The 25987-nt window shown below is 40.4% G+C and overlaps 1 protein-coding gene across 10 annotated transcripts in view; it reads right to left on the minus strand.

The window, feature by feature from the left end:
* The window catches only part of LOC103352374 (coiled-coil domain-containing protein 7), a 258082-nt gene that overhangs the window by 20035 nt on the left and 212060 nt on the right, over positions 1–25987 (minus strand). For 9 of the 10 annotated variants that reach the window (XM_051833415.2, XM_051833414.2, XM_051833410.2 and 6 more), the window contains 3 exons: positions 18343–18426; positions 1488–1589; positions 1251–1301 (listed from right to left, as the gene is read on the minus strand). In XM_051833415.2, coding sequence (XP_051689375.2) covers positions 1251–1301; positions 1488–1589; positions 18343–18426 — 237 coding nt within the window. Of the gene's footprint in view, positions 1–1250; positions 1302–1487; positions 1590–17110; positions 17174–18342; positions 18427–25987 lie in introns of those variants that run through there. The other variant, XM_051833417.2, reaches the window with a different exon arrangement.

Consider the following 25987-nt stretch of genomic DNA (forward strand, 5'->3'; position numbering starts at 1 on the left):
ACTGTTGGTTAGATTTACTTTTCAAAAATTGTATTTGTTATAAAAGTAATGCTATTATAGAAGACTTATATTTATACAAAATATACCTCATATTCTTTACTCATACTGCAGCTAAGAATTTAGAAGAGGCTGTAAATGACTATCATCAAGAGAACAAATTTTTGTTGGTACAATTTATTTCAGAAATCATGGCTCCAGATAGGGCAAAAGCAGGGGAGCATTTATAAACCACTAAAATACTTATGCTTGAGTGATGGCCCTGTGATCTCAAAATTTTATGTATTCTCAATATTATTTTCATGAGAGTGTCCTTGCCAAGATTAATTGCATGACACTCTTCTGATGTATCCTCACAGTGTGAGCTGAATGTAATTCTAGGTACAGGTAGTTTAGAAAACTAAGTATCCCAAGTGACCTCTCTTATTCCAGTGAGTAACATCCTCAATTAAAATATTTTGAAGAGGCCAGCGCTGCGGCTCACTAGGCTAATCCTCCGCCTTGCGGCGCCGGCACACCGGGTTCTAGTCCCGGTTGGGGCGCCGGATTCTGTCCCAGTTGCCCCTCTTCCAGTCCAGCTCTCTGCTGTGGCCAGGGAAGGCAGTGGAGGATGGCCCAAGTGCTTGGGTCCTGCACCCGCATGGGAGACCAGGAGAAGTACCTGGCTCCTGCCATCGGATCAGCAAGGTGCGCCGGCCGCGGCGGCCATTGGAGGGTGAACCAACGGCAAAAGGAAGACCTTTCTCTCTCTCTCTCTCTCTCACTGTCCACTCTGCCTGTCAAAAAAAAATATTTTGAAGAAATAGTGCTGAGATGTGAAAAATGCATGCTAGATATAAGGAGTTAAAGCATTTGGCTTTGGAGATTAGTGTGTGTCTTTTTTTTTTTTTCTCAAATATGATTGACATGGAGCAATATGGGTAGAGGGGGAGAAGAGGATGTGTAGAATCCTACAGTAAAGAAGATAAGCACTGAACAGTTTTGGGAAATACACAGAACATCATCAACTCTGTTTATAAGAAAGCAGAGGATGAGATTAATGGCAGTGAGAAATGGGTTGGTAGTTCTCCTGGATTTTTATATCCTCCTTTTCAGTGGCTTCAACATTTGTGTCCCCCTAAGCATCACAGGGGTGGTATAGGAAGTGGGATCCTTAGAAGATGACCAGGGCCCCAGGGCCAGCCCCAAGAATGGGAGCAGAGCTGCCTGTTCCTTGGGCCACAGGAGGACTACAGAACAGAAGGGGCACTCACCAGATTTTGAGTCCTCCAGGTCGTTGGTTTTAGACTCCACCACTTCCTGGACTGTAGGAGAAAACAATGCATTGTTTGTCACCCTGCAAGTCCAAGTGTTTTTGGTATAGTGCTTCAGCTGAGATGGTCTTCATATATTTTATGAATATTCAAAATATTTCACCAGGAGTAAAACTGAAAAGCATGCCAGAAGAACTATTCTAGGTTTATTTCATACCAGTACCTACTAACTTTTACCTTCACTGTCAAAAGATGATTTTCTTGACTTAATTGGTGCAATATGCTTGATAAAAATATCTTCTTGTGTGAGCATGTCTTTGTTTCTAAGTAAATTCACACCTAAAATGAAATGAAAGAGGAAAGTCATATAGAGATACCATGGTGACTCACGCACTCTCCCTGTATGCCTGCCTCAGTCCTTATTTCCATATTTGCAACTTTTCTTCCCAAATTTTATTAAGTGAATACTTCTCTATAACTCCAGTTTATACAAAATGTTTCATCACTATCTCTTCTTTCTTTGAAAGTGTCTTCCTTAATTTTTATATTTGTCACAAACCGATTTTATTTTGAACAAGCTTATTTATGTGTTTGATCTGTAGTCTCTTTTCAACCCCTTTCCTCTTAACAATTTCCATTTTGAAATTTCATTTAAAGTAATTTTACTCTTGCCATTAACAAATAAGCACAAGTGAATTAACACAGTGATTCTTAAAAGGCTGATATTTTAAGTGGACTAGCCTCAAAGGAAAGCTTTTACTGCTGTGTCTGTGGTTGTTCAAGAGTGACAAGGATCTAATTATTAAGAAACACTGAATCCAAAGTAATTTAAAGAGATCCAAAATGGCTGAACAGGGTATAGCTACACTAACTTAAGCTGTTCTGAGATATGAAAAGGACAAACATTACATTTCCAGGGGTCTAACTGATGGACATTTTTAGCAAAGAAGAAAAAAAAATGAAGATTTCACAGGACAAGAGGAGAGAGGACAGAGACACCATTGCAGCCAGCCACATAGCACAGCCAGCTGCTGGCTTGAGCTACCATCTTACCACATCAAAGTAGGAAGAAATTGCTGTGCACCTGCCACTCACAGTTTTAAGCTGAGAGAGAATTCCAGAGTCACCTGCTGATTGTTACTTAAGCCTGCAGAGTTGAGTGGAGTCCAAGCAACTGCTGGGTGGGGAGCCAGGAAGCTGTATTGTTTCCTTCTCCTCCCCCACCCACAGAGAGCACCATACTTGGCAGCAAAAACTCATGCAGCATGCCTCTTCTCTCCCACCAGAATCATAGTCAGGGAAGCTGACTATGTAACACATGGGGCAAAGGACAAATCTCCTGAAACCGTGGTTTTTTTTTTTTTTTTTTGGCATCAGTCCCAGGGACACTCACACACTCACCCACTCACACACTCACCTGAGCCAGGGGGATGCACCTCAGCTTCTGGAGAATAACACCAGAAACAGCCCAGAAACAAATTCACTCCCACTCTGGGAGATTTGGGTAATGTACCCACTATATCCACAACACCAGTACTGTACCGATTTGCTCTAAATGTCTTGGTGCCACTGGAATCTACCCTGTGGACACAGGGAAAAACAGAACGGTATGCCACCCCTCTGAACTCATACCCTACAAAGTAAAATTTCCTGTATACCTTGTAATAGTCACCCTGTAGGACGGAACAGGGTTCAGTACACATGTCCTAGTCCCAGGACTAGGGCTGTTGGTATTATAAGCCACAGCACCAGTTGGACTCTCTTGGCAGGACCCGAGAAAGAGTCCATCTGTATCACACAGTCCTAGAGTCACAGCTATTGGTGCCACAAGCCCAGGCATCACTAAGGCTTGCCAGCAGGATAAAGGGGTAGCCACCCTTGTCTTCTTCAGCACCAAGAACAAGGCCCTGACTATTATACTTGCCAGGGCGACAGACACCAAACTCTCTGTAGGCTAAAGATATACACCCAAGGAAGTCCTTATTCATCTTGTATCCCTATGAACTGCAGCAGACTAGACCAATGTGTCACTTACAGACACAGTTGACATTAAGACAAAAGAAATCACTCAGAGACTACACTCCTGGGTTCACCTAGAACCAAAGCCAAAGCAACAAGCCAAGTGACACCCTGCATTCCAGCTAAACTATAAACTCTTTTCTAATAAAGCCTACTCCATAAAGAAGAAAGAATGAGTATACAGATAGGCAGATATCAACATAGGGATACAGCAGATATGAAGAAGTAAGGTAGCATGATGCCCTGAAAAGAACACATTAATTCCCCATGATCCCCCACAGTTGAACCCTGAAATGAAGGAAATCTAAATAACAGACATATAGATACAGAATTCAAAATGATGATTGTAAGGAAACTCAATAAGATAAAAGAGAGTACAGATTAAAGAAATGAGGAAATCAATTAGTGACATGAATGAAAACATTACTAAGTAGGTAGAATTCATCAAGAAGAACCAAACAGAAATCTTTTAGATGGAATCTACAATCACTAAAATAAAAAAAAAAATCTGAGAGCTTTAACTGCAGAATAGACCAAATGGAGGAAAAAATTTCTGACCTTGAGGATAAGAATTCTGAAATAATCCAATCAGACCAGACCAAAATAAAGAGAAAAGAATTAAAAAGAATGAAAGGAGTCTACATGAAATATCATCCGGATCTGGTTAAAGGTCCATGAGAGTCTCACAGGCATGGGAAGCCATGACACGGTGGCAAAAAACAATCTAAATGAAAGATCCTGGTGAACAAGACCCCAGCAGAAGGAACAGGCCATCAAGGAGAGAGGCGCCTTTCTCTGAAGGGAGGAAGGAACCTCCACTGTGATATGGCCTTGACTAAACAAGTTCAGAGTTGGTGAACTCAAGGAGCTTCCATAGCCTAGACAGCTCATAGCAAGAGTCTCGGGTGATTGCTGACATCATAAATAAAAGTGTCAATTGTTAAATCAACAACAGGAGTCACTGGGTACATGCTCCCCACGTAGGATCTCTGTCCTTAATGTGTTTTACTATGAAACTTAAAAACAACACTACTAGTCGAACAATGCCCTATACCTTGTGCGGTTGTGTGAGTGCAGCCTGTTGAAATCCTTGCTTAGTGTATACTAAGTTTATCTTCTGTATATGAAGGTGACTGAAAATGAAACTTGATGAAGGGCTGGATGGGAGAGGGAGTGGGAAAGGGGAGGGCCGCGGGAGGGAGGGAGGGAGGTTGGGGGGGGAGCCACAACAATACAAAAGTTGCACTTTGTAAATTCACATTTATTAAATAAAAAAAGAACTTATGGGGGGAAAAGCCATTGTAATTCATAAACTGTACTTTGGAAATTTTTATTTATTAAATAAAAGTTAAAAAAAGAAAGGAGTCTACATGAAATATGGGATACTACTAAGTGACAAAATATTCATATTATAGGTATTCCTGAAAGAGAAGAAAAGGCAAAAGCCATTGAGAGCCAGGTAAATGAAATAATAGTTGGACATTTCCAAGGTCATTTTTCCTGATGTGTAGTATTCCATAGAGTACATATCCCATAATTTCTTTATCCAGTCTTCAGTTGATGGGCATTTTAGGTTGACTCTATGTCTTAGCTATTGTGAATTGAGCTGCAATAAACATGGGGGTGCAGACAACTCTTTAATTTGATCATTTCATTTCCCTTGGGTAAATTCCCAGGAGTGGGATGGCTGGGTCATATGGTAGGTCTATATTCAGATTTCTGAGGTATCTCCAAGCTGATTTCCATAGTGGTTTTACCAGTTTACATTCCCACCAACAGTGGATTACGCTGCTTTTCCCCAATATCATCGCCAGCATTTGTTGTTTTTTTATTTCTGTATGAAAGCCATTTTAGCTGGGGGGAGGTGAAGCCTCATTGTGGTTTCAATTTTCATTTCCCTGATTGCTAGTGATCCTGAGCATTTTTTCATTTGTCTGTTGGCCATTTGGATTTCCTCTTTGGAAAAATGTCTGTTTAAGTCATTTGCCCATTTCATAACTGGGTTGTCTGTTTTGCTGTTGAGTTTCTTGATCTCTTTATATATCCTGGATATTAATCATTTTTTCAGTTAAAGAGTTACAGAGAGAGGTAAAGACAGAGAGAGAGGTCTTCCATCACTGGTTCACTCCGCAGATGGCAGCAATGGCTGGAGCTGTGCTGACCCGAAGCCAGGAGCCAGGAGCTTCTTCTGGGTCTCCCATGTGGGTGCAGGGGTCCAAGGACTTGGACCATCTTTTTATTTATTTATTTATTTATTTTCTGACAGGCAGAGTGGACAGTGTGAGAGAGAGACAGAGAGAAAGGCCTTCCTTTTCCATTGGTTCACCCCCCAGTGGCCGCTGTGGCCGGTGCACCACACTGGTCCGAAGCCAGAAGCCAGGTCTCTTGGTCTCCTATGCGGGTGCAGGGTCCAAGCACCTGGGCCATCCTCCACAGCACTCCTGGGCCACAGCAGAGAGCTGGCCTGGAAGAGGAGCAACCGGGACAGAATCTGGTGCCCCGACCAGGACTAGAACCTGGTGTGCTGGCACTACAGGCAGAGGATTAGCCTTTTGAGCCACAGTGCTGGCTGCACTTGGACCATCTTCTACTGCTATCCCAGGCAATAGCAGAGAGCTGGATTGGAAGAGGAGCAGCTGGGTCTTGAACCGGCACCCATAGGGGATGCCGGCGCTTCAGGCTAGGTCTTTAACCTGTTGCGCCACAGTGCAGACCCCTGCTGACTATTTCTTTTGCAGTATAGAAGCTTCTCAATTTGATGTAATCCTATTTGTTGATTTTGGTTTTGATTGCCAGTGCCTCTGGGGTCTTTTCCAACAGTTCTTTGCCTATACCAATGTATTGCAGGGTTTCCCCATTGTTCTCTAGTAATTTGATGGGATTGGGCTATAGATTTAGGTCTTTAATCCATTTTGAATGGATTTTTGTGTAAGGAAGGGGTCTTGCTTCATACTTCTGCATGTGGAAATCCAGTTTTCCCAGCACCATTAGTTGAAGAAACTGTCCTTGCTCTAGGGATTGGTTTTAGCTCCTTGGTCAAATATAAGTTGGTTGTGGATGCTTGGATTGATTTCTGGTATTTCTATTCTGTTCCATTGGTCTATCCACCTGTTTCTTTACCAGTACCAGGCTGTATTGATTATAATTGTCCTGTAGTATGTCTTTAAATCTGGTATTATGATGCCTCCAGCTTTGTTTTTGTTGTATAAGATTGCTTTAGCTGTTCGATGTCTCTTGTGTTTCCATATGAATTTAAGCATCATTTTTTCTAGATCTGAGAAGAATATCTTTGGTATTTTGATTGGTGTTGCATTGAATCTGTAAATTGTTTTCGGAAACATAGACATTTTGATGATATTGATTCTGCCAATCCATGAACATGGAAGGTTTTTCAATTTTTTTGTATCTTCTTCTATTTCTTTAATGTTTTCTAATTTTCATCATAGAGATATTTGACATCCTTGATTAAATTTACTCCAAGGTATTTGATTTTTTTTTGTAGCTATTGTGAATGGGATATATCTTAGAAGTTCTTTTTCAGCCATGGCATTGTCTGTGTATACAAAGGCTGTTGATTTTTGTGTACTGACTTTATATCCTGCTTCTTTGCCAAACTCTTATAAGAGTTCCAACAGTCTCTTGGTGGAGTCCCCTATATATAGAATCATGTCATCTGCAAATAGGGCTAGTTTGATTTCCTCTTTCCTATTGAGGTGGATTTGTTCTGAGAGGAGGAGCACTGAGGGGGCAAGAGGTGTGGAGTCACCACACAGACCCCGGGAGTCGGATGAAAGCAGACCAGAGGCGAGCAGCCCACAGACTCATTTATTTCAGTGGTACAACAGCTTATATAGCCAAGGAAGCCAATCTGGCCAAGGGACGGTTTATGCCCTAATCAATCACAGCCCATTGCCAGGCAGGCTCTGTTGCCAGGTGGTTTCCCAGGGGGTTTCCAAAGCTACTCCTGAGTAACTGATGCTCGCTTGCCAGTGGCCATCTTGGCATGACCTTCTCATTCCACCACACTTTCCCAATTTGAATCCTTTTATTTCTTTGTCTTGTCTAATGGCACTGGATAAAACTTCCAGGACTATATTGAATAGCAATGGTGAGAGTGGTTATCTTTGTCTGGTTCTGGATGTCCGTGTGAATGCTTCCAACTTTTCCGCATTCAATAGGACACTGGCTGTGGGTTTGTCATAAATTGCCTTTATTGTGTTGAGGAATGTTCCTTCTATACCCAATTTGATTAGAATTTTCATCATAAAAGGGTGTTGTATTTTATAAAATGGTTTCTCTGCATCTACTGAGATGATCATATGGTTTTGGTTCTTCAGTTTGTTAATCTGATGTATCACATTGATTGATTTGCAAATGTTGAACCATCCTTGCATATCACGGATAAATTCCACTTAGTCTGGGTGAATGATCTTTCTTTTTTTTTATTTATTTGACAGGTAGAGTTATAGACAGTGAGAGAGAGACAGAGAGAAAGGTCTTCCGTCCCTTGGTTCACTCCCCTAATGGCCACCAGGAGTGGCCATTTAGCTTTGATTTAGCTTTTGATTTCTTTTATGACTCACTGTTCATTTAGGAGCATGTTGTTCAGTCTCCAAGTGTTTGCATATGCTCTAGAGATTCCTGAGTTGCCGATTTCCAGTTCATTCCATTATCGTCCAAGAAGATGAATGGTATGATTTTGATTTTTTTGAATTTGCTGATACTTGTTTTTTAGCCTAGCATGTGGTCACTCCTAGACAAAGTTCCATACACTGTTGAGAAGAATGTGTATTCTGCAACTGTAGGATGAAAAGTTCCATAGATATCTGTTAGTTCCATTTGATCTATAGTGTCAATTAACTCGGCTGTTTCCTTGCTGATCTTCTGTCTGGTTGATCTGTCCATTGCTGAAAGTGGGGTACTAAAATCATCCACTACTATTGTATTTGAATCTATGTCTCCCTTTAGATTCCTTACGTTTCTTTTAAATAGCCAGATGCCCTGTAATTAGATGCATATACGTTTATAACAGTCACATCTTCCTGTTGAATTGATACCTTAATCATTACAGTGTCCTTCTTCATCTCTTTTAACAGTTTTTGTGTTAAAGTCTATTTTTTTCTGATGTTAGGTCCAAGGTTTTAAAAGAGACATGGGCATCCAGATCAAGAAGCTCAAAAGACCCTAAGCAGACTCAATCAAAAAATGTCATCTCTAAGTCCTATTGTTGTCAAACTGTCAAAAGTTAAGAGACAAGGAGTGAATCCTAAAGATAGTAAGAGAATAACATTCAGCTACATATGAAGAAAAACCAATTAGATTAACAGCAGACTTCTCACACCTTCTGGCTGGAAGAGAGTGAGATGATATATTCAAAGTCTTAAAAGAAAAAAAACTTCATACCAATTATATTATATCCAGTGAAATCACCCTTTAAAAGTGAAGGAGAAACAAATTATTTCCAGATAAGCAAAAAATTGGAGAATTCACCACCACCAGACAAGCCTTACAGGAAATCTGGAGGGCATCCTGCACTAGAATAAGCATAATGAGAACACACGACACCACCAAATCCACCAACAGAGTGGGCAGAATCACTGGCACCACCAAACCCACTAACAGAGCGGGCAGAATCATTATTTGATCAATAGAATGACAGGCCTTAGTTCTTATAAATACTAACCTTGACTGTAAATGGATTAAATTCACCAACCAAAAGAATTAGATTGACTGAATAGATAAAACAAACCACAGCCTGACTATACGCTGCCATAAAAGAAACTCATTTCACAGGCAAAGACACACAGACTGAAAGTGAAGTGTCAGAAAAAGATATACCAGGCAAATGGAAACCAAAAGCGAGCAGGTGAAGCTATACTGGAATCAGATCAAACAGTCTTTAAATAAAACATTGTAAAAGGAGTTAAAGAAGGACATTATATTTTGAAAAAAGGTTCAATTTAGCATAAAGACCTAACAATCACAAATATATATGTATTGGGCACTGCCTAAAATAGTCCCTAACAACATGGTGCCTGGTGGATGTTTGGGGGGCGTGTTTGCAGCCATTGCGGTTAAGCCACGTGAGATAAGAATACCTGCAGGGATAGGTCTGCTTTAGTTCCAGACACGTGGACAGTGCGTGATCCCTTTATCTCACTTAAGGTGCCCCTGTGCATGGTCCACCCTTGCCTGCATGACCTTTTCCCTACTGCGCATGTCTTTCGTAAGCTTTAAAAAGCCTGTACACTTTCTCAATAAAGTAGTTCTTGCTTTGACAGAACTCACGGGTGCTTGCTGCGGTGTGCTTGACCTGTCGACCTTACCTCTCCCATTTGCCTTGTCGGGGAGTGCTTGTACTGTCCCCTGCTGGTCAGGAGCCAGCCTCAGGCTTAAGACCCCAACATATATGCACTCCAAGCATGACCACATCTTAATATATACAGTGAATACTATTAGACCTAAAGTAAGAGATAGACTCCAATATAACAGTGACTTCAACACTGCACTCTCATCAATGGGCAGATCATCCAGACAGAACGTCAATAAAGATACATCAGAGTTGAAACATATTAAGCAAATGGGCATAACAGACATTTACAGGTCATTTTACCCAACAGCTACATATATCTCATCAGCACATGGAATCACATATTAGGCCAGAAATCAAGTCTCAGCATTTTAAATGACTGTAATCATATCATGTATCTTCTCAGATGATAAAGGAATAAAACTAGAAATCAACAAGAGCAATAGAACTCTAACAAATACTTGGAAACTAAACAAAATGCTACTGAATGATCAATGGGTCACTGAAGTAATTAAAAAGGTAATCAAAAACTTCCTTAAGCGAGATACACAGCAGACTCATAGAATGGCAGATGTCCTAAACAGCACTCTGGCCTCAGAATCAGCCCTTAAGGCATGCGGATCTGGCTGAAAAGCCCATGAGAGTATTTCAGGCATGGAAAGCCAAGACACTCTGGCAAAAACAAACAAACAAACAAAACAAAACAAAACAAAAAAACACAAAACCTAAATGAAAGATCTCTGTGAGTGAGATCCCAGTGGAAAGAACAGATCATCAAAGAAGGAGGTACCTTTCTCTGAAGGGAGGAGAGAACTTCCACTTTGACTACGACCTTGTCTAAATATGATCAGAGTCGGTGAACTCGAGAGGCTTCCATAGCCTTGGCAACTCATGACAACAGCCTAGGATGATTACTGATGCCATAAACAAGAGTGTCAATTTGTTAAGTCAATAGCAGGAGTCACTGTGCACTTACTCCTCATGTGTGATCTCTGTCCTTAATGTGCTGTACATTGTGATTTAATGCTATAACTAGTACTCAAACAGTATTTTTCATTTTGTGTTTCTATGTGGGTGCAAACTGTTGAAATCTTTACTTAATATATGCTAAACTGATCTTCTGTATATAAAGGGAATTGAAAATGAATCTTGATGTGAATGGAAGGGGAGAGGGAGCGGGAAAGGGGAGGGTTGCAGGTGGGAGGGAAGTTAGGGGGGGAAGCCAATGTAATCCATAAGCTGTACTTTGGAAATTTATATTCATTAAATAAAAGTTAAAAAAAACTTCCTTAAAATAAATGAAAATGAAATCACAAGGTATCAAAACCTGTGGGATACAGCACATGCAGTATTAAAAGGGAAGTTTATAGCATTAAGTACTTACATAAAAAAGAAATGTCTAAAATTAAAGATTTAATGTTTTACTGAAGATTTAGACAATCAAGAGAAAAACCAAACTCCAAATCTGCAGGAGGCAAGAAATATGAAGGATCAGAGCAGAAAAAACTCAAACTGAAACTAAAAAATGCAACAGAACAAAAAACAAAGGTTAGTTTTTGATAAAATTAACAAAACAGATATGCCTCTAGCCTGGCTAACAAAGAAATAAGGGAAAAACTGAAATAAATAAAGTTAGAGATGAAAAAAGGGATATTACAATTGACACCACTTAAATACAAAGGATCATAAACAACTACTATGAACAACTATATGCTAATAAACTGGAAAACCTTGAGGAAGTGGATAAATTTGTGGATTCACATAACATACCAAGATTAACTCAAGAAGACCGAGGCAACCTAAGCAGACCCCTAATAAGCAATGAGACTGAAGCAGTAATCAGAAGTCTTCCATTAAGGAAAAGTCTGGACATGATGGCTTTACTACTGAATTTTACACATCATTCAAAGAGGACTTAACTCCAACACTATTCAAAGTATCCCAAAATATTGGACAGGTTGGAACTCTAACAAACTCTTTTTATGAGATCAGCATATGTTTGTACCAAAACCAAAGAGATGACATGAAAAGGAAATTACAGATTTATATGCTTAATGAATGCAGATGCAAAGATTCTCAATAAAATATTAGCAAACGGAATCCAAAACCACAACAAAAAGATCATACATCACGATAAGGGGGGATTTATCCCAGAAATGCAAGACTAGTTTAACATTTGCAAATCAATAAGCATCATAAATCATATCTACAGAATGAACAATAAAAACTGTATGGTCATCTCAATAGCTGCACAGAAAGCATTCAATAAGATTCAACACTCTCTCATGACAAAAACCCTCCACAAATTATGTATAGAAGGAACGCTCCTGAAAATCATAAAAGCTGCATATGACAAACCAATAGTCATTATCATACTGAATGGGGGAAAGTTGATAGCATTTCCCCTCAGATATGAAATAACACAAGGATGTCCACTTTCACCACACTTATTCAATACAATACTAGAAGTTTCAATGAGAGCAATTAGGGAGGGAAAAGAAGTAAAGGAAATCAAAATTGGAAAAGAGGAAGTCTAATTATCCTTGTGTGAGATGCATGATTTTGTACAGGAAAAAACCTAAGCACTGCAGCAAAAGGCTGTTAGACTTGATAAACCAATTCAGTAAAGTGCAAACAGTAGCTTTTTTGTGTGATAATATTGAACTCACAGAAAGGGAAATCAAGAAAGAAATCCCCTTCACAATAGTCACAAAAATCAAATATTCAGGAATAAATGTAACCAAATAAATGAAATATCACTACAACGAAAATTATCAAACATGGATGAATTCATCAAGGACACAAAAATGGAAAGACTCTTTGCTCTTGGATCAGAAGAATCAATATCATCAAAATGTCTATATTATCTAAAGCAATCTACAGATTCAATGTAATCTCTATCAACATATCAATGACATTCTTTACAGAATTAGAAAAATAAATCCTAAAATTCATATGGATTCACAAAAGACCCATAATAGCCAAAGCAGTCTTGAACAAGAAAAATCAAGTTGGAGGAATCACAATACATGACTTCAAAGCATACAATAAAGCTGCAGTAATTAAAACAACACAGTACTGGCATAAAAACTGATACATAGACCAATGAACAGAATAGAGAACCCAGAAATTAGTCCACATACATACATACAATTTTTATTTGACAAAAGTACTCAGAGCATACAGTGCCGTAAGGATAGTTTCTTCAACAAATGGTGCTAGCAAAACTGGATGTATATATGCAGAAGAATGAAATTAGATCCATACTTCTCACCATACACAAAAAAATCTACTCAAGATGGATCAAAGACCTCAGTTTAAGACCCAAGACTATGAAGTTGATGGAAGAAAACATAGGGGAAACACCCCAAGACCTTGGTGTAGGAGACAACTTCTTAGACAAGGCCCCCAAAGCACAGGCCCAAAAAGCGAAACTGAACCAATGGAATTACATCAGATGCCAAAGCTTTCGCACAGCAAATGAAACAATAAAGAAAGTGAAGAGACATCCAACAGAATGGGAAAAATTTTTGTAAACCACCTGAAAAAGGATTAATAGTGTGACTATATCAGCAACTTAAAAATTGGTAGAAAAAAACTACCAATCCAGTTGAGAAATGGGCAAAGGACTTTAATAGTTCTTAAAAAGAAGAAATATAAATGGCTAAAAATATATGAAAAAATGCTCAACATCACTAGGTATCAGAGAAATGCAACTCAAAACCACAATATCACCTCACCTCTGTCATAATGGTTAAAATCCAAAACACAGAGTAACAAGTGCTGGCAAGGATGTGGAGAAGGAGGAACACTTACACAGTGTCGGTGGGAATGTAACTTAAAGCAGCCACTCTGGAAAACAATGTGGAGATTTCTTAAAAAACTAGAAACAGAGTTGCCATATGATCCATCAATCCTGCTACTGGGTGTATACCCCAAAGATTTGAACACCATGTATCAAAGAGATACCTGCACCACCATGTTTACAGCAGCACTGCTCAGGATAGACAGAATTTGCAATCAGCCACGGTGTCAATCATCTGATTAACAGATTAAGAAAATGTGGTAATGCATACACAATGGAATATTATTCAGGTATAAAAACCGAACAAAACTTTACCATTTGCAGAGAAATGGATGCAACTGGAAGACATTATGTTGAATGAAATAAGCCAGACTCAGAGAGACAAATACCATATGTTTTCCCTTATAGGTGGGAATTAAAAAAATTTTTTTTTAAAATCATCAAAAAGAAAGAAATGTCTGTGTATCAGTATTGTTGCAAATATAGTTTTATAAAAATTTATCTTTGTAAAATCAATTTTTTAAAAGATTTATTTACTTATTTGGAAGTCAGAGTTATACAGAGAGGAGAGGCAGAGAGAGAGAGGTTTTCCATCTGCTGGTTCACTCCCCAGTTGGGTGCAACAGCCGGAGCTGGGCTGATCTGAAGCCAGGAGCTTCCTCCAGCTCTCCCACATGGGTGCAGGGGCCAGACTTGGGCCATCCTCCACAGCTTTCTCAGGCCATAGCAGAGAGCTGGATAAGAAGAAGAGCAGCCGGGACTCGAACCGGCATGCATATGGGATGCTGGCACAGCAGGTGGCAGCCTCACCAGCTATGCCACAGTGCTGGCCCCAGAAATCAGTTGTTAAGAATGTTATACATATGTTATATATACATATGTTATATATATTATAGTTTTAATGATCTATGTTTACTTTAAAATGTACTGTTTATGGGTGAAATGGTCATTTTTCCATTTAATTATTGTTTATAGCCACTGTCTATATTCCCACTGAGCTATAAATTTTTTTTTGATTTTTACTTTTTAGATTTCTTATTTGGTGAAGTATTAAGCCTTTTTACTGCACTGTAAATTTAATGTTAATCTGTTCAAACTAACTAAAAATTGAAATTAAAAATTTTAAAAGTACTTTAATAGTGTGACTATTATACCCTGAAAACTAAAACATACTTTATCATCATACTCTATCCCATAGTTTAGGGTAAAAAACACAAAGCAGGGAGCCTGCATCCCACATGGAAGTGTTTTCACGCCCTCACATCTCTGGGTCCTCACTTAGCTCCTGCGTGGTAGGCAGTAGAAGATGGGAAGTATCTGGGTCCCTGTCATGTGGGACACCTGGATGGAGCTCCTGACTCCTGGTTTTGGCCTGATCCAGCTAAACTCTTGTGGGCATGTGGAAAGTGAACCAGTGGATATGAGATCTCTGCCTCCTAACAATCCAGTTAAAAAATGGGCAAAGGACTTGAATAGGCACTTTCCACAGAGGAAATTCAAAAGGCCAACAGGCACATGAAGAAATACTCAGGATCACTAGCCATCAGGGAAATGCAAATCAAAACCACAATGAGGTTTCACCTCACTCCACTTAGAGTGGCCCTCATGAAGAAATGAACAAACAGTAAATGCTGGCAGGGATGCAGAGGAAAAGGTTCCCTAATCCACTGTTGCTGGGGATGTAAAATACTACAGCTATTGTGGAAGACAGCATGGAAATCCCAAAATCAGAAAATTAGGAATCTGAAAATAGATCTACCACAGGATCCAGCAATCCCGCTCCTGGGAAATGACTGAAACAAAATTAAATCAGCATATGAAAGAGTTATCTGTACCCCCATGTTTACTGCAGCTCAGTTGACAATAGCTAAGACATGGAATCAACCCAGATGTCAATCAACTGTGGTATATACATATAGTATAGAATACTACTCAGCTGTAAAAAAAAAAAAAAAAAAAAAAAGAATGAAGTTCTGTCATTCACAACAAAATGGGCACAACTGGAAATCATTAAACTTGGTGAAACAAGCCAGTCTCAGAGATAAAAATAGCATATGTTTTCCCTGATCTGTGGTAACTAACAAAGTACCAAAAAACATGGATTGTATATGATCAAAATTGGCATTCTGAGATTTGTTGATTATTTACAGCCCTTGCTTCTACTGTTGATGATCAGTGTTATTTTCTGCTATTTGTTGAACTCTTTATATAGTGTAGGGTTAATCTTATGAGTATAAAATAAAATGAAAGTAGATCACTGTAAAAATTAAAACAGAATAAGAAAGGAAGGATTGCTCCTCAATCTGTATATATGACATACATGGAATTTGTTCACCTTAAAAACTAAATAACTTAATTATTAAAAAAGAAACCAAGTTTCCTAGGTAAGCCAGAAAGACAAAGTAAGAAGTGGGGACTGCGTTGTTGTACAGTGGGTTAAGCCCCTGCCTGTAATATTGTCATCCATGTGGGTGCCAGTTCTCATCCTGGCTGTTCCATTTCTGATTGAGCACCTTCTCTCTTTTTCTCCATTGCTCTGAAACTCTTTCAAATTAATTAATTAAAAAAAGAAAGCTAGTAGACTAGCATTAGAAAGATACTCATCATGTTGTTTTTTAAAAAATTGCTTTATTTGAAAGGCAGAGTTACTGAGAGAGAGAGACAGAGAGAGACAGAGAGAGATCTTCTATCCACTGGTTCACTCCCCAGATGGTCACAATGGCCAACGCCAGGCCAAACCCAGGAGCTTCCTCAGGTCTCCCATGTGTGTAGCAGAAGCCTAAACACGTGGGCCATCTCCCACTGCTTTTCCCAGGCCATTAACAGGGAGCTTGATTGGAAATGGAGCAGCTGAAACATGAACTGGCACCCATATGAGATGCTGGTCTAACAGTCATGGGCTTTAGCTGCTACTCCATAGTGCCGACCTGCATCATGCAATTATAACATCAGTACAACACTGCATTTTTATGAATTTCTTTCTAAATGCATGAGTGTCCTTTCTTCCTTCCTTCCTTCCTTCCTTCCTTCCTTCCTTCCTTCCTTCCTTTCTTGACAGGCAGAGTAGACAGTGAGAGAGGAAGATAGAGAGAAAGGTCTTCCTTTGCCGCTGGTTCACCCTCCAATGGCCACCGCGCTGCTCTGATGGCAGGAGCCAGGTATTTATCCTGGTCTCCCATGAGGTGCAGGGCCCAAGGACTTGAGTCATCCTCCACTGTACTCCCTGGCCACAGCAGAGAGCTGGCCTGGAAGAGGGGCAACCGGGACAGAATCCGGCGCCCCAACCGGGACTAGAACCCGACCGCAAGGAGGAGGATTAGCCTAGTGAGCCACGGCGCCGGCCTTCCTTTGTCCTTGAAGAGTCACTGCAGCTCTAAGAACATAACTGAGTAACAGCCACGTTGCTGGCCAAGTCTAGCATTTGCACTCTCACAAGATTTGTTTCATAAGCTTTTTATTGGCATAACCATACTTATTGTTTCTTTGCAGGCCAATTATTTTTGCTCAAGACTTGAATGTTCAGACAACACACTGCAGTATCTCCAGACACTGATTTCTTCCTCCTCTATGTGGAAGTACTTGCTGTTTTCTCTTCCTTGTTTACTGATGTGACTGGGATTTTGCTGAAGCCTCAGCCACTGCACTCAGCACCCCTGGAGTAGGGGTTCCTGGGCCCCCACTGAGCACCACCCCTTACTTTTCCTTCTGTCTCTTTTGGTATCATACCTAAAATAACAAGAAACTATTCCCAACACTGTTACTTCAGGATGAAAGGCAGTGGTATAGTTTCTGAAACAACATAAATAAGGGACTCTCAGTGAGACATTATAAAGAAGCTTGACTTTTCATCAATTAGAGACAGCCTTATCAAAGAGTCACTCTTTTCCTTGCTTTGTTTCTTTGCACACCACGACTACTCTCTCACGTGACACATCTCTTTACCTGCGATACCTCTCACATGTGACACCCCACTTTCCATGTGTGACAGCCTTCTCATGTGACACCTCACTCTCTGTCTGAAATCTCTTTGTCACGTGACTCCTCTCTTCAGGAGACACTCTGTCCACCTGACACCTCTATTCCCATGTGACACCTCTCTTACCATGGGGCACTTTTCTCTCCCTGTGACACATTTCTCACTGTGGGACACCTCTGACCAGAAGACGTATCTCTCTCACAGGCTCCCACTTTGTGATGCCACCTGTCATGTTGTGACGTGGCCAGGAAGCCCTCACCAGAGTCTCACTGGAAGGAAGCACCCATTGTTGGACTTTCAGCCTCCAAAACTGTGAGCTAAATCAACCTCTTCTTGATAAGGTTCCTAGCCTCAGGTAGGGCAACATAAAATGGACCTAGACAGTCACCAGTGAAATAATTATCCATGGCATTCCTTTCATCATCAGCTAGCCTTTCTGCTTTTGCCAATTCGATATAACTTTCTGGAAATAAAAACTGAGTACAATATCAACTCAAAAGGGACCAAATACTTGAATGGAAGAGGTGAAACTGTGATACTACTATTATAAAATAGGGAAAAAATGTCAAGACTTCTTATAGGAAACTTATTTTTTGGAGAAGACCACAAAAGCACAGGCAACGAAAACAAAACTAGGCAGACAGAACTATATCAATGAAGATTCTACACCTTACTGGAAATACCTAAGCCAAGTCTATTTTAAGATAAGTAAAACATGGATCTTAAATAAATGCTTTCTAAATTGATGAGCTTTAAAACTAATAATACCTGGCTAATGTTTGATGTACCACAGTGTAGTTATAGGAGCATATTAATGAATAACTTTATCTATATAACACAATATATATGTGTATATATACAAATTACACACAAACACACATACACAAATACACAATACTGCTGTCATTAAGGTCTTCATGTAATTTAACTCCAGGAATATAAAGAAAATATAAATATTAACTAGAAAAAGTCTTGTTCTCACCAGGATGACTCTTTAATTGTGTTTTGTTGGGCCCTTTTATCATACTTCTTCCAACGAGATTTGTCATGGGATCTGTATCAGGCTCTGTAGAATTAAGACAGATTTCAAAATGCTTTATAAGGTAGATATCACCAGCTGTCTGTAAGTGTGTGCAGTGATAACTTTACTAGCACTTGTCACCAAAGAAGAAGAGTTCTGATATAATGTCTGGATTGCAGAATGACAACACTTTAGGATCAAGTTCTGTTCACATTCATAAAGCCTCATCACACTGAGGTCTAGACTATTTAGTGAATGTACCAAGACCTGATGTTGAGATGAAAACATTGTGTACAAACCTCATAATTCTTAAGGAGTGCTAGTTTCATAAAATGCTATCTTTCAAGCAAGCTAGTCACCCTCAATAGTTTGCAATAATAACTTTCCAGTTGACATTCACAGCACATTCATATTGCAGGATTATAGCTGGTGAATTGGAATATCACATTTCCTGACAAATCAAGTTGCAAAACATGGTTTCCACAGTCACAGAAAGCTACTGTAAGCCAGAAATTCTTCCACGAGTCTCTAAATATTTTCATGCTCCCTTTAAGGTTATTTAACTATAAGTCAAATGGGCATCACACAATGGAAAATTATAACAACAGAAGACAGAGCAAGATAGAAGCTAAAATGCCCCAGAAACCATCTCCCCACAGAGAAATGAATTTGAATAGCTGTGAATGCACCAAACCACTTCACAAGGGCTACATAAGCCAGGTGAGAGATCAGAAGACCCGGTTTTAGTGTGACAATTTCAGAAGAGATGAATCGAGGGAAGGCAGGAAGGAAAGCATTTTCTCCATCACAGCTGCCCAACCCTAAGCAGCAGCACAGAGAGACCTCCTGCTCGGGGAACTGAATTAAGGCCATGCCTTCGACTCATGAGAGCCAGCACTGGAGAGGGCCCTATGCCCCTGACCATAGGCCACAGCCAGGCATCTGAGTCTCTGGACATGCTTAGCCAGGTGACTAACAGACCACCTCTACCACCCCTCCCTATACCTCAAGCAGGCAGAGAGAATTAAAACTCCAATGGTTTAGGAACAGGGCAGGAAAGTAAGCACAGGAATTAAATACTGGCTGAATTAAGTTAAATGCTGGGCTGGCAAAACCTAACATGAGAAATCTTGATTCCTGTCTCTAGGCCATTGCCTGTGGATGGAGCCTCTGGATTCACCCAAGTGATAAGTGGAGACCTGTGGCCCAGCTAATTGGCTACATCCTGGCCAACATCATATGTGGCTCATTGTAGAAGTCTCAGGATGCAAGTCTTCCCCATCAGCAGGGAGCCCACAGAATACGCTGGACCTGAAGTCTGTGGGCCCTGGGTATGACCTAGTATTGTGCACTGGTGGCTGTGAGACTACCTAAGCCCTTAGTCCTCCAAGCCCAGGTGGCACAATAACCGAGAGAGTAACTGTCCACTTGGCCAAAGCAAAGCGTGTTGTGCTCACGTCACCCTGGGGGAGCTAAGGCTGGTCCCTCCACAGCGAGGTCCAGAGACATAGGATGGTGACTGTGTATGAGGCACCAAGGAGAGACACTGGTTCAGTTCACTCTGAACAAGAAACTATTACAAATTTGGGACAAATCTGGGGTTTCAGTGCCCTCTACTGCTAAAATAGTCAGAATATGCCACCAGCAGACCAGAGGGAAATTTGGACTTAGGGCAGCACCTAGTGCTGAATTAGCAGAAGTCTCCACAGGCTCAGAGAAAAGGAACTGCATAGAATTCATAGATGGGCAGGCACAAACAAAGCTGGACTACAAGTTCTGGGAATAAATACTCAATGCTTCAATACGCAGGTGACAGCAAGCATAAGAACTTTCAGGGAACCACGGCCTCACCTAATGAACAAGAGAAAGTCCCAAAAACTGAAAATATGGAAGCTGTTATCTGCTAACCATGGGAAACATCATTCGATATAACTGTTTTAAAGAAATCAACAAGCTTTAAGAAAACACAGGTAAATGATTTAATACTGTAACAGAGCCCATCAGAAAGATGTGAATGATGACTGGACAGTGAAAAAAAGACCCGACTATGTGGTGCTTACATGAAATTCATATCCCTTCTAAGGATATAGGTAGATTGAATGTGAGGGGATGAAACAAGGTACTCCATGAAAATTCAGTCCAAAAGAAAGCAAGAGTAGCTATACTTACATCATAAAGCAAACTTTATGTTAAAAACAGTAAAAAAAGACAGAGAAGGTCTTGATAAAGGGGACACTTTAGTAAGAAGAAATAGCACTTATATGTATGCACTTAATACCAAATTATCAAAATATACAACTAAATATTAATAGAACTAAGGGAGAGATAGATTTTTTAAAAATTATTTGACAGGTAGAGTTATAGACAGTAAGAGAGAGATAGAGGAAGGTCTTCTTTCTGTTGGTTCATTCCCCAAATGGTTGCTACGGCCAGCGCTGTGCCGATCCGAAGCCAGGAGCCAGGTGCTTCTTCCTGGTCTCCCATGCAGGTGCAGGGGCCCTAGCACTTGGGCCATCCTCTGTTGCCCTCCTGGGCCACAGCAGAGAGATGGACTGGAAGAGGAGTAACCAGGACTAGAACCCAGTGCCCATACGGGATGCTGGCACCGCAGGCGGAGGATTACCCAAGTGAGCCATGGCGCTGGCCCCGAGATAGATTTTTTAATACAATAATAGTAGTGGGACTCTAATGCCTCATTTTCAGCAGTAAACAGATAACCTAAACAGAAAATCAGCAAAGAGGCATCAGAATCAGAGCCAAATTTCAACTTAGACTCAGCAAATCTAATAGACCTCTACGGGACATTCTATTCAATAGCTTCGGAATATACGTTCTGCACAACAGCATGTGGGACTTTCTCCAGGATAGATACAAATGGTAGGTCACAAAACAAGATCAATACATTTGTAAGCATTGAAATAAATAATATTAAGTGTTGGGGTCGGCGCTATGGCACAGTGGGGTAACGCCCTGGCCTGAAGTGCTGGCATCCCATATGGGCACCGGTTCTAGTCCTGGCTGCTCCTCTTCCAATCCAAATCTCTTTTATGGACTGGGATAGCAGTAGAAGATGGCTCAAGTCCTTGGGCCCCTGCACCCACGTGAGAGACCCAGAAGGAGCTCCTGGCTCTTGGCTTCAGATCGGTGCAGCTCCGGCCGTTGCAGCCACCTGGAGAGTGAACCATCAGATGGAAGACCTCTCTCTCTCTCTACCTCTCTCTGTAACTCTGTCTTTCAAATAAATAAAATAAATCTTTTTAAAAAATACTAAGTGTAACACTGTAAAGGAAAAATCATTAATAAGGAAAATTTTCAAAACTATAAAAATATGAGCACATGGAAATCAAATAACTTACTCTTGAAAAACCAATGGATTGAGAGAGAAATTCAGAAGAAAATTTAAAAGTTCTTGAAATGAATAAAAGTGGAAACACAACATACCCAAATCTATGGTATGCAGGAAATAATAAGGGAAGTTTATGGTAATCAATGCCTACATTCAAAAACCAGAAATATCAGGGCCAGTGCTGTGGTACAGTGGGTTAAACTACTACCTCCAGTGCCAGAATCCAATATGTGTGCCGGTTCAAGTCCCAGCTGCTCCACTTATGATCCAGCTTCCTGCTAATGTGCCTGGGAAAGTAGTGGAAAATGGCCCAAGTTCTTGGGCCCCTACACCCAGGTGGGAGACCTGGAAGAAGCTCCTGTCCCCTGGCTTTCAGATCTGCCCAGCTCTGGCCATTGCAGCTATTTGCAGAGTGAATCAGCAGAAGGCAAGTCTCTCAATCCTTCTCTCTCTCCCTCCCTCCCTCGCTCCTTCTGTCTACCATTCATATAAATAAATAAATCTAAAAAAATCCAGAAATATCTCAAATAACAACCCATCATCACATGGAACTAGAAAAAGAGTAAATTAATTAAAAATAGAAGAAGAAATATAATAAAGACCAGGGAAGAAACAGAGACTTAAAAATATAAAAGTTCAGTGAAAAAAAGAGGTGATTCTTAGAAAAAGCAACATCCATAAATCCCTAATAAGATTAAGGAAAAAATAGAGAATACTAATACAAATGAAATCAGAGATGAAAATGGAGGCATGAAAACATATCCTCAATGAATACAGATGCTTAATTCTCAACAGAATACTAGAAAATCAAATCCAAGAACAACATCAAGCACAACCAGAAATTCAAGACTGGCTCAACATTTGCAAATCAATAAACATCATAAATCATATCAATAGAATGAAGAACAAAAGCCATATGATCATCTCAATAGAGAAAACATTTGATAAGTTTCAATATCCCTTCATGATAAAAACCCTCCACAAATTAGGTATAGAAGGAATGCTCCTCAAAGTCATAAAAGCTACATATGACAAGCCAAGAGTCAATATTATACTGAATGGGAGAAAGCTGATAACATTTCCCCTCAGATCTGGAACAACACAGGATGTCCACTTTCACCACTCTTATTCAATACAGTACTGGAAGTTTTAGGGAGAGCAATTAGGGAGGGAAAAGAAGTATAGGAAATAAAAACTGGAAAAGAGGAAGTCTAATTATCCATGTGTGAGATGCATGATTTTGTACAGGGAAACACCTAAGCACTGCAGCAAAAGGCTGTTAGACTTGATAAAACAATTCAGTAAAGATGCAGGTTACAAAATAAAAATACAAAAACAGTAGCTTTTTTTTTAAGCCGGCGCCGTGGCTCAATAGGCTAATCCTCCACCTTGCGGCGCCGGCACACCGGGTTCTAGTCCCGGTTGGGGCGCCGGATTCTGTCCCGGTTGCCCCTCTTCCAGGCCAGCTCTCTGCTATGGCCAGGGAGTGCAGTGGAGGATGGCCCAGGTGCTTGGGCCCTGCACCCCATGGGAGACCAGGAAAAGCACCTGGCTCCTGGCTCCTGCCAGGATCAGCGCGGTGCGCCGGCTGCAGCGGCGGCCATTGGAGGGTGAACCAACGGCAAAAGGAAGACCTTTCTCTCTCTGTCTCTCTCTCTCACTGTCCACTCTGCCTGTCAAAAAAAAAAAAAAAAAACAGTAGCTTTTTTTGTAGGCTAATGATGAACTCAGAGAGAAATCAAGAACAAAATCACCTTCACAAGAGTCACAAAAATTAAATATTTAGGAATAAATGTAACCAAAGAAATGAAATGTCTCTACAAGGAAAATAATCAGACATGAATGAAACAAATCATCAAGAAAACACACAACAAAATGGAAAGATATTCTTTGCTCACGGATTAGAAGAATCAATATCATTAAAATACCTGTACTACTTAAAGCAATCTACAGATTCAGTGTAATCTCTCTCAAAATACCAATGACATTCCTTACAGAATTATAAAAACCAATCCTAAATTTCATATAGAATTACAAAAGACCCAGAACAGTCAAAGCAATCCTGAACAAGAAAATCTATATAGAAGCATCACATTATCTGACTTCAAAGCATACTTCAAAGCCATGGTAATAAAAACATTATGGTACTGGCACGGTAGCTAAGATATGGAATCAACCCAGATGTCCATCAACTGTTGACTGTACAAAGAAATTATGGTATATATTTACTATGGAATACTACTCAGTGTTAAAAAAAATGAAATCCTGTCTTTTGCCCCAAAATGGATGCAACTGGAAGCCATTATACTTAGTGAAATAAGCCAGTCCCCAAAAGACAGATACCATATGTTTCCCCTGATCTTGGGTAACTAGTAGAGTATCTAAAATGTAATGTAAGGCCGGCACTGTGGCTCAATAGGCTAATCCTCTGCCTGCGGCACCAGCACACCAGGTTCTAGTCCCAGTTGGGGCGCCAGACTCTGTCCTGGTTGCCTGGCTTCAGACTGGAGCAGCACCGGCCGTAGCAGCCATTTGGGGAGTGAACCAACAGAAGGAAGACCGTTCTCTCTGTCTCTCTCACTGCTAACTCTGTCAAATTAAAAAAAAGATGCATAAATTTCATGTATTTAATATGTACTTATGTACACTGTTCCTCAACAGAAGCAAGTTTAGAGCAATTTACAGTAGTTTATAGTAGAGACAATGGATGTAAATGATCATTGAATCTTAAAATGTCCATTTCACTCCAAAAGTTTACATTACATTTTTTTTTGACAGGCAGAGTGGACAGTGAGTGAGAGAGAGAGAGAGGTCTTCCTTTACTGTTGGTTCACCCTCCAATGGCTGCTGCGGCCAGTGTGCTGTGGCTGGCGCACTGCGCCGATCCGAAGCCAGGAGCCAGGTGCTTCCTCCTGGTCTCCCATGTGGGTGCAGGGCCCAAGGACTTGGGCCATCCTCCACTGCACTCCCGGGCCACAGAAGAGAGCTGGACTGGAAGAGGAGCAGCCAGGACACCAGGTTCCCATGTGGGATGTCAGCGCTGCAGGCGGAGGATTAACCAAGTGAGCCACAGCACTGGCCCCAAATTTAAATAATTTTTTTTTTCACAGGCAGAGTTAGACAGTGAGAGAGAGAGAAAGGTTTTCCTTTCTGTTGGTTCACCTCCCAAATGGCTGCTACAGCCGGTGCACTGCGCCGATCCAAAGCCAGGAGCCAGGTGCCTCCTCCTGGTCTCCAACACGGGTGCAGGGCCCAATGACTTGGGCCATCCTCCACTACTTTCCCGGGCCACACCAGAGAGCTGGACTGGAAGAGGAGCAACCAGGACAGAATCTGGCACCCCAACCAGGACTAGAACCCAGGGTGCCGGCACCGCAGGTGGAAGATTAGCCAAGTGAGCCACAGTGCCGGCCTTAAATAAAATCTTAAAAATCACTGTTCCCCAACTGTAGACATAAGGGCTGTCGATTTTATTTCTATATATTACATTTTTGGTACTCTGTTAGTTACCACAGATCAGGGAAAACACATGGTATTTGTCTTTTGGGGACTGGCTTATCCCACTGAATGGTTTGCAGCTGCACACGTTTTGTTGCAAAAGACAAAAATGTGGTATTTTGATGCCCCTGGCTTTGTTTCTGTTGTTTTATATTGTATTAGCTGTTCAGGGTCTCTTGGCTTTTCATATGAATTTATCCTCATTTTTTTCTACATCTGAGAAAAATGTCCTTGGTATTTTGATTTGCATCACTTTGAATCTGTAAATTGCTTTTGGTAGTGTTGAAATTTTGATGATATTAATTCTTTCAATCCACAAACATGGAAGATTTTTTCCATTTCTTGTGTCTTCTATTTTTTTCTTTAGTATTTTATAACTTCATTGTAGAGATCTTTCCCTTCCTTGGTTAAATTTATTCCAAAAGATTTAATTTTTTTGGTAGCTATTGTGAATGGTATTTATCTCAGAATTTCTTTCTGAGCCATGGCATTTGTCTTTGTGTAAAAAAGCTATTGATTTTTGTGTGTAGATTTTATATTCTGTCACTTTACCAAACAACTTTTGAGTTCCAATAATCTCAGTGGAGTGTCTTTTGGTTCCCCTATATATAGAATCATGTTATCTGCAGACAGGGATAATTTACTTGCTCCTTTCCAATCTGTATCCCTTTGGTTTCTTTTTCTTGCCTAATGGCTCTGGCTAAAACTTTCAAGACTATATTGAATAGTAATGGTGAAAGTGAGAATCCTCTTCTGATTACA

Source organism: Oryctolagus cuniculus, chromosome 13 (genome assembly GCF_964237555.1).
Source record: "Oryctolagus cuniculus chromosome 13, mOryCun1.1, whole genome shotgun sequence".
Lineage (NCBI taxonomy): Eukaryota > Metazoa > Chordata > Mammalia > Lagomorpha > Leporidae > Oryctolagus > Oryctolagus cuniculus.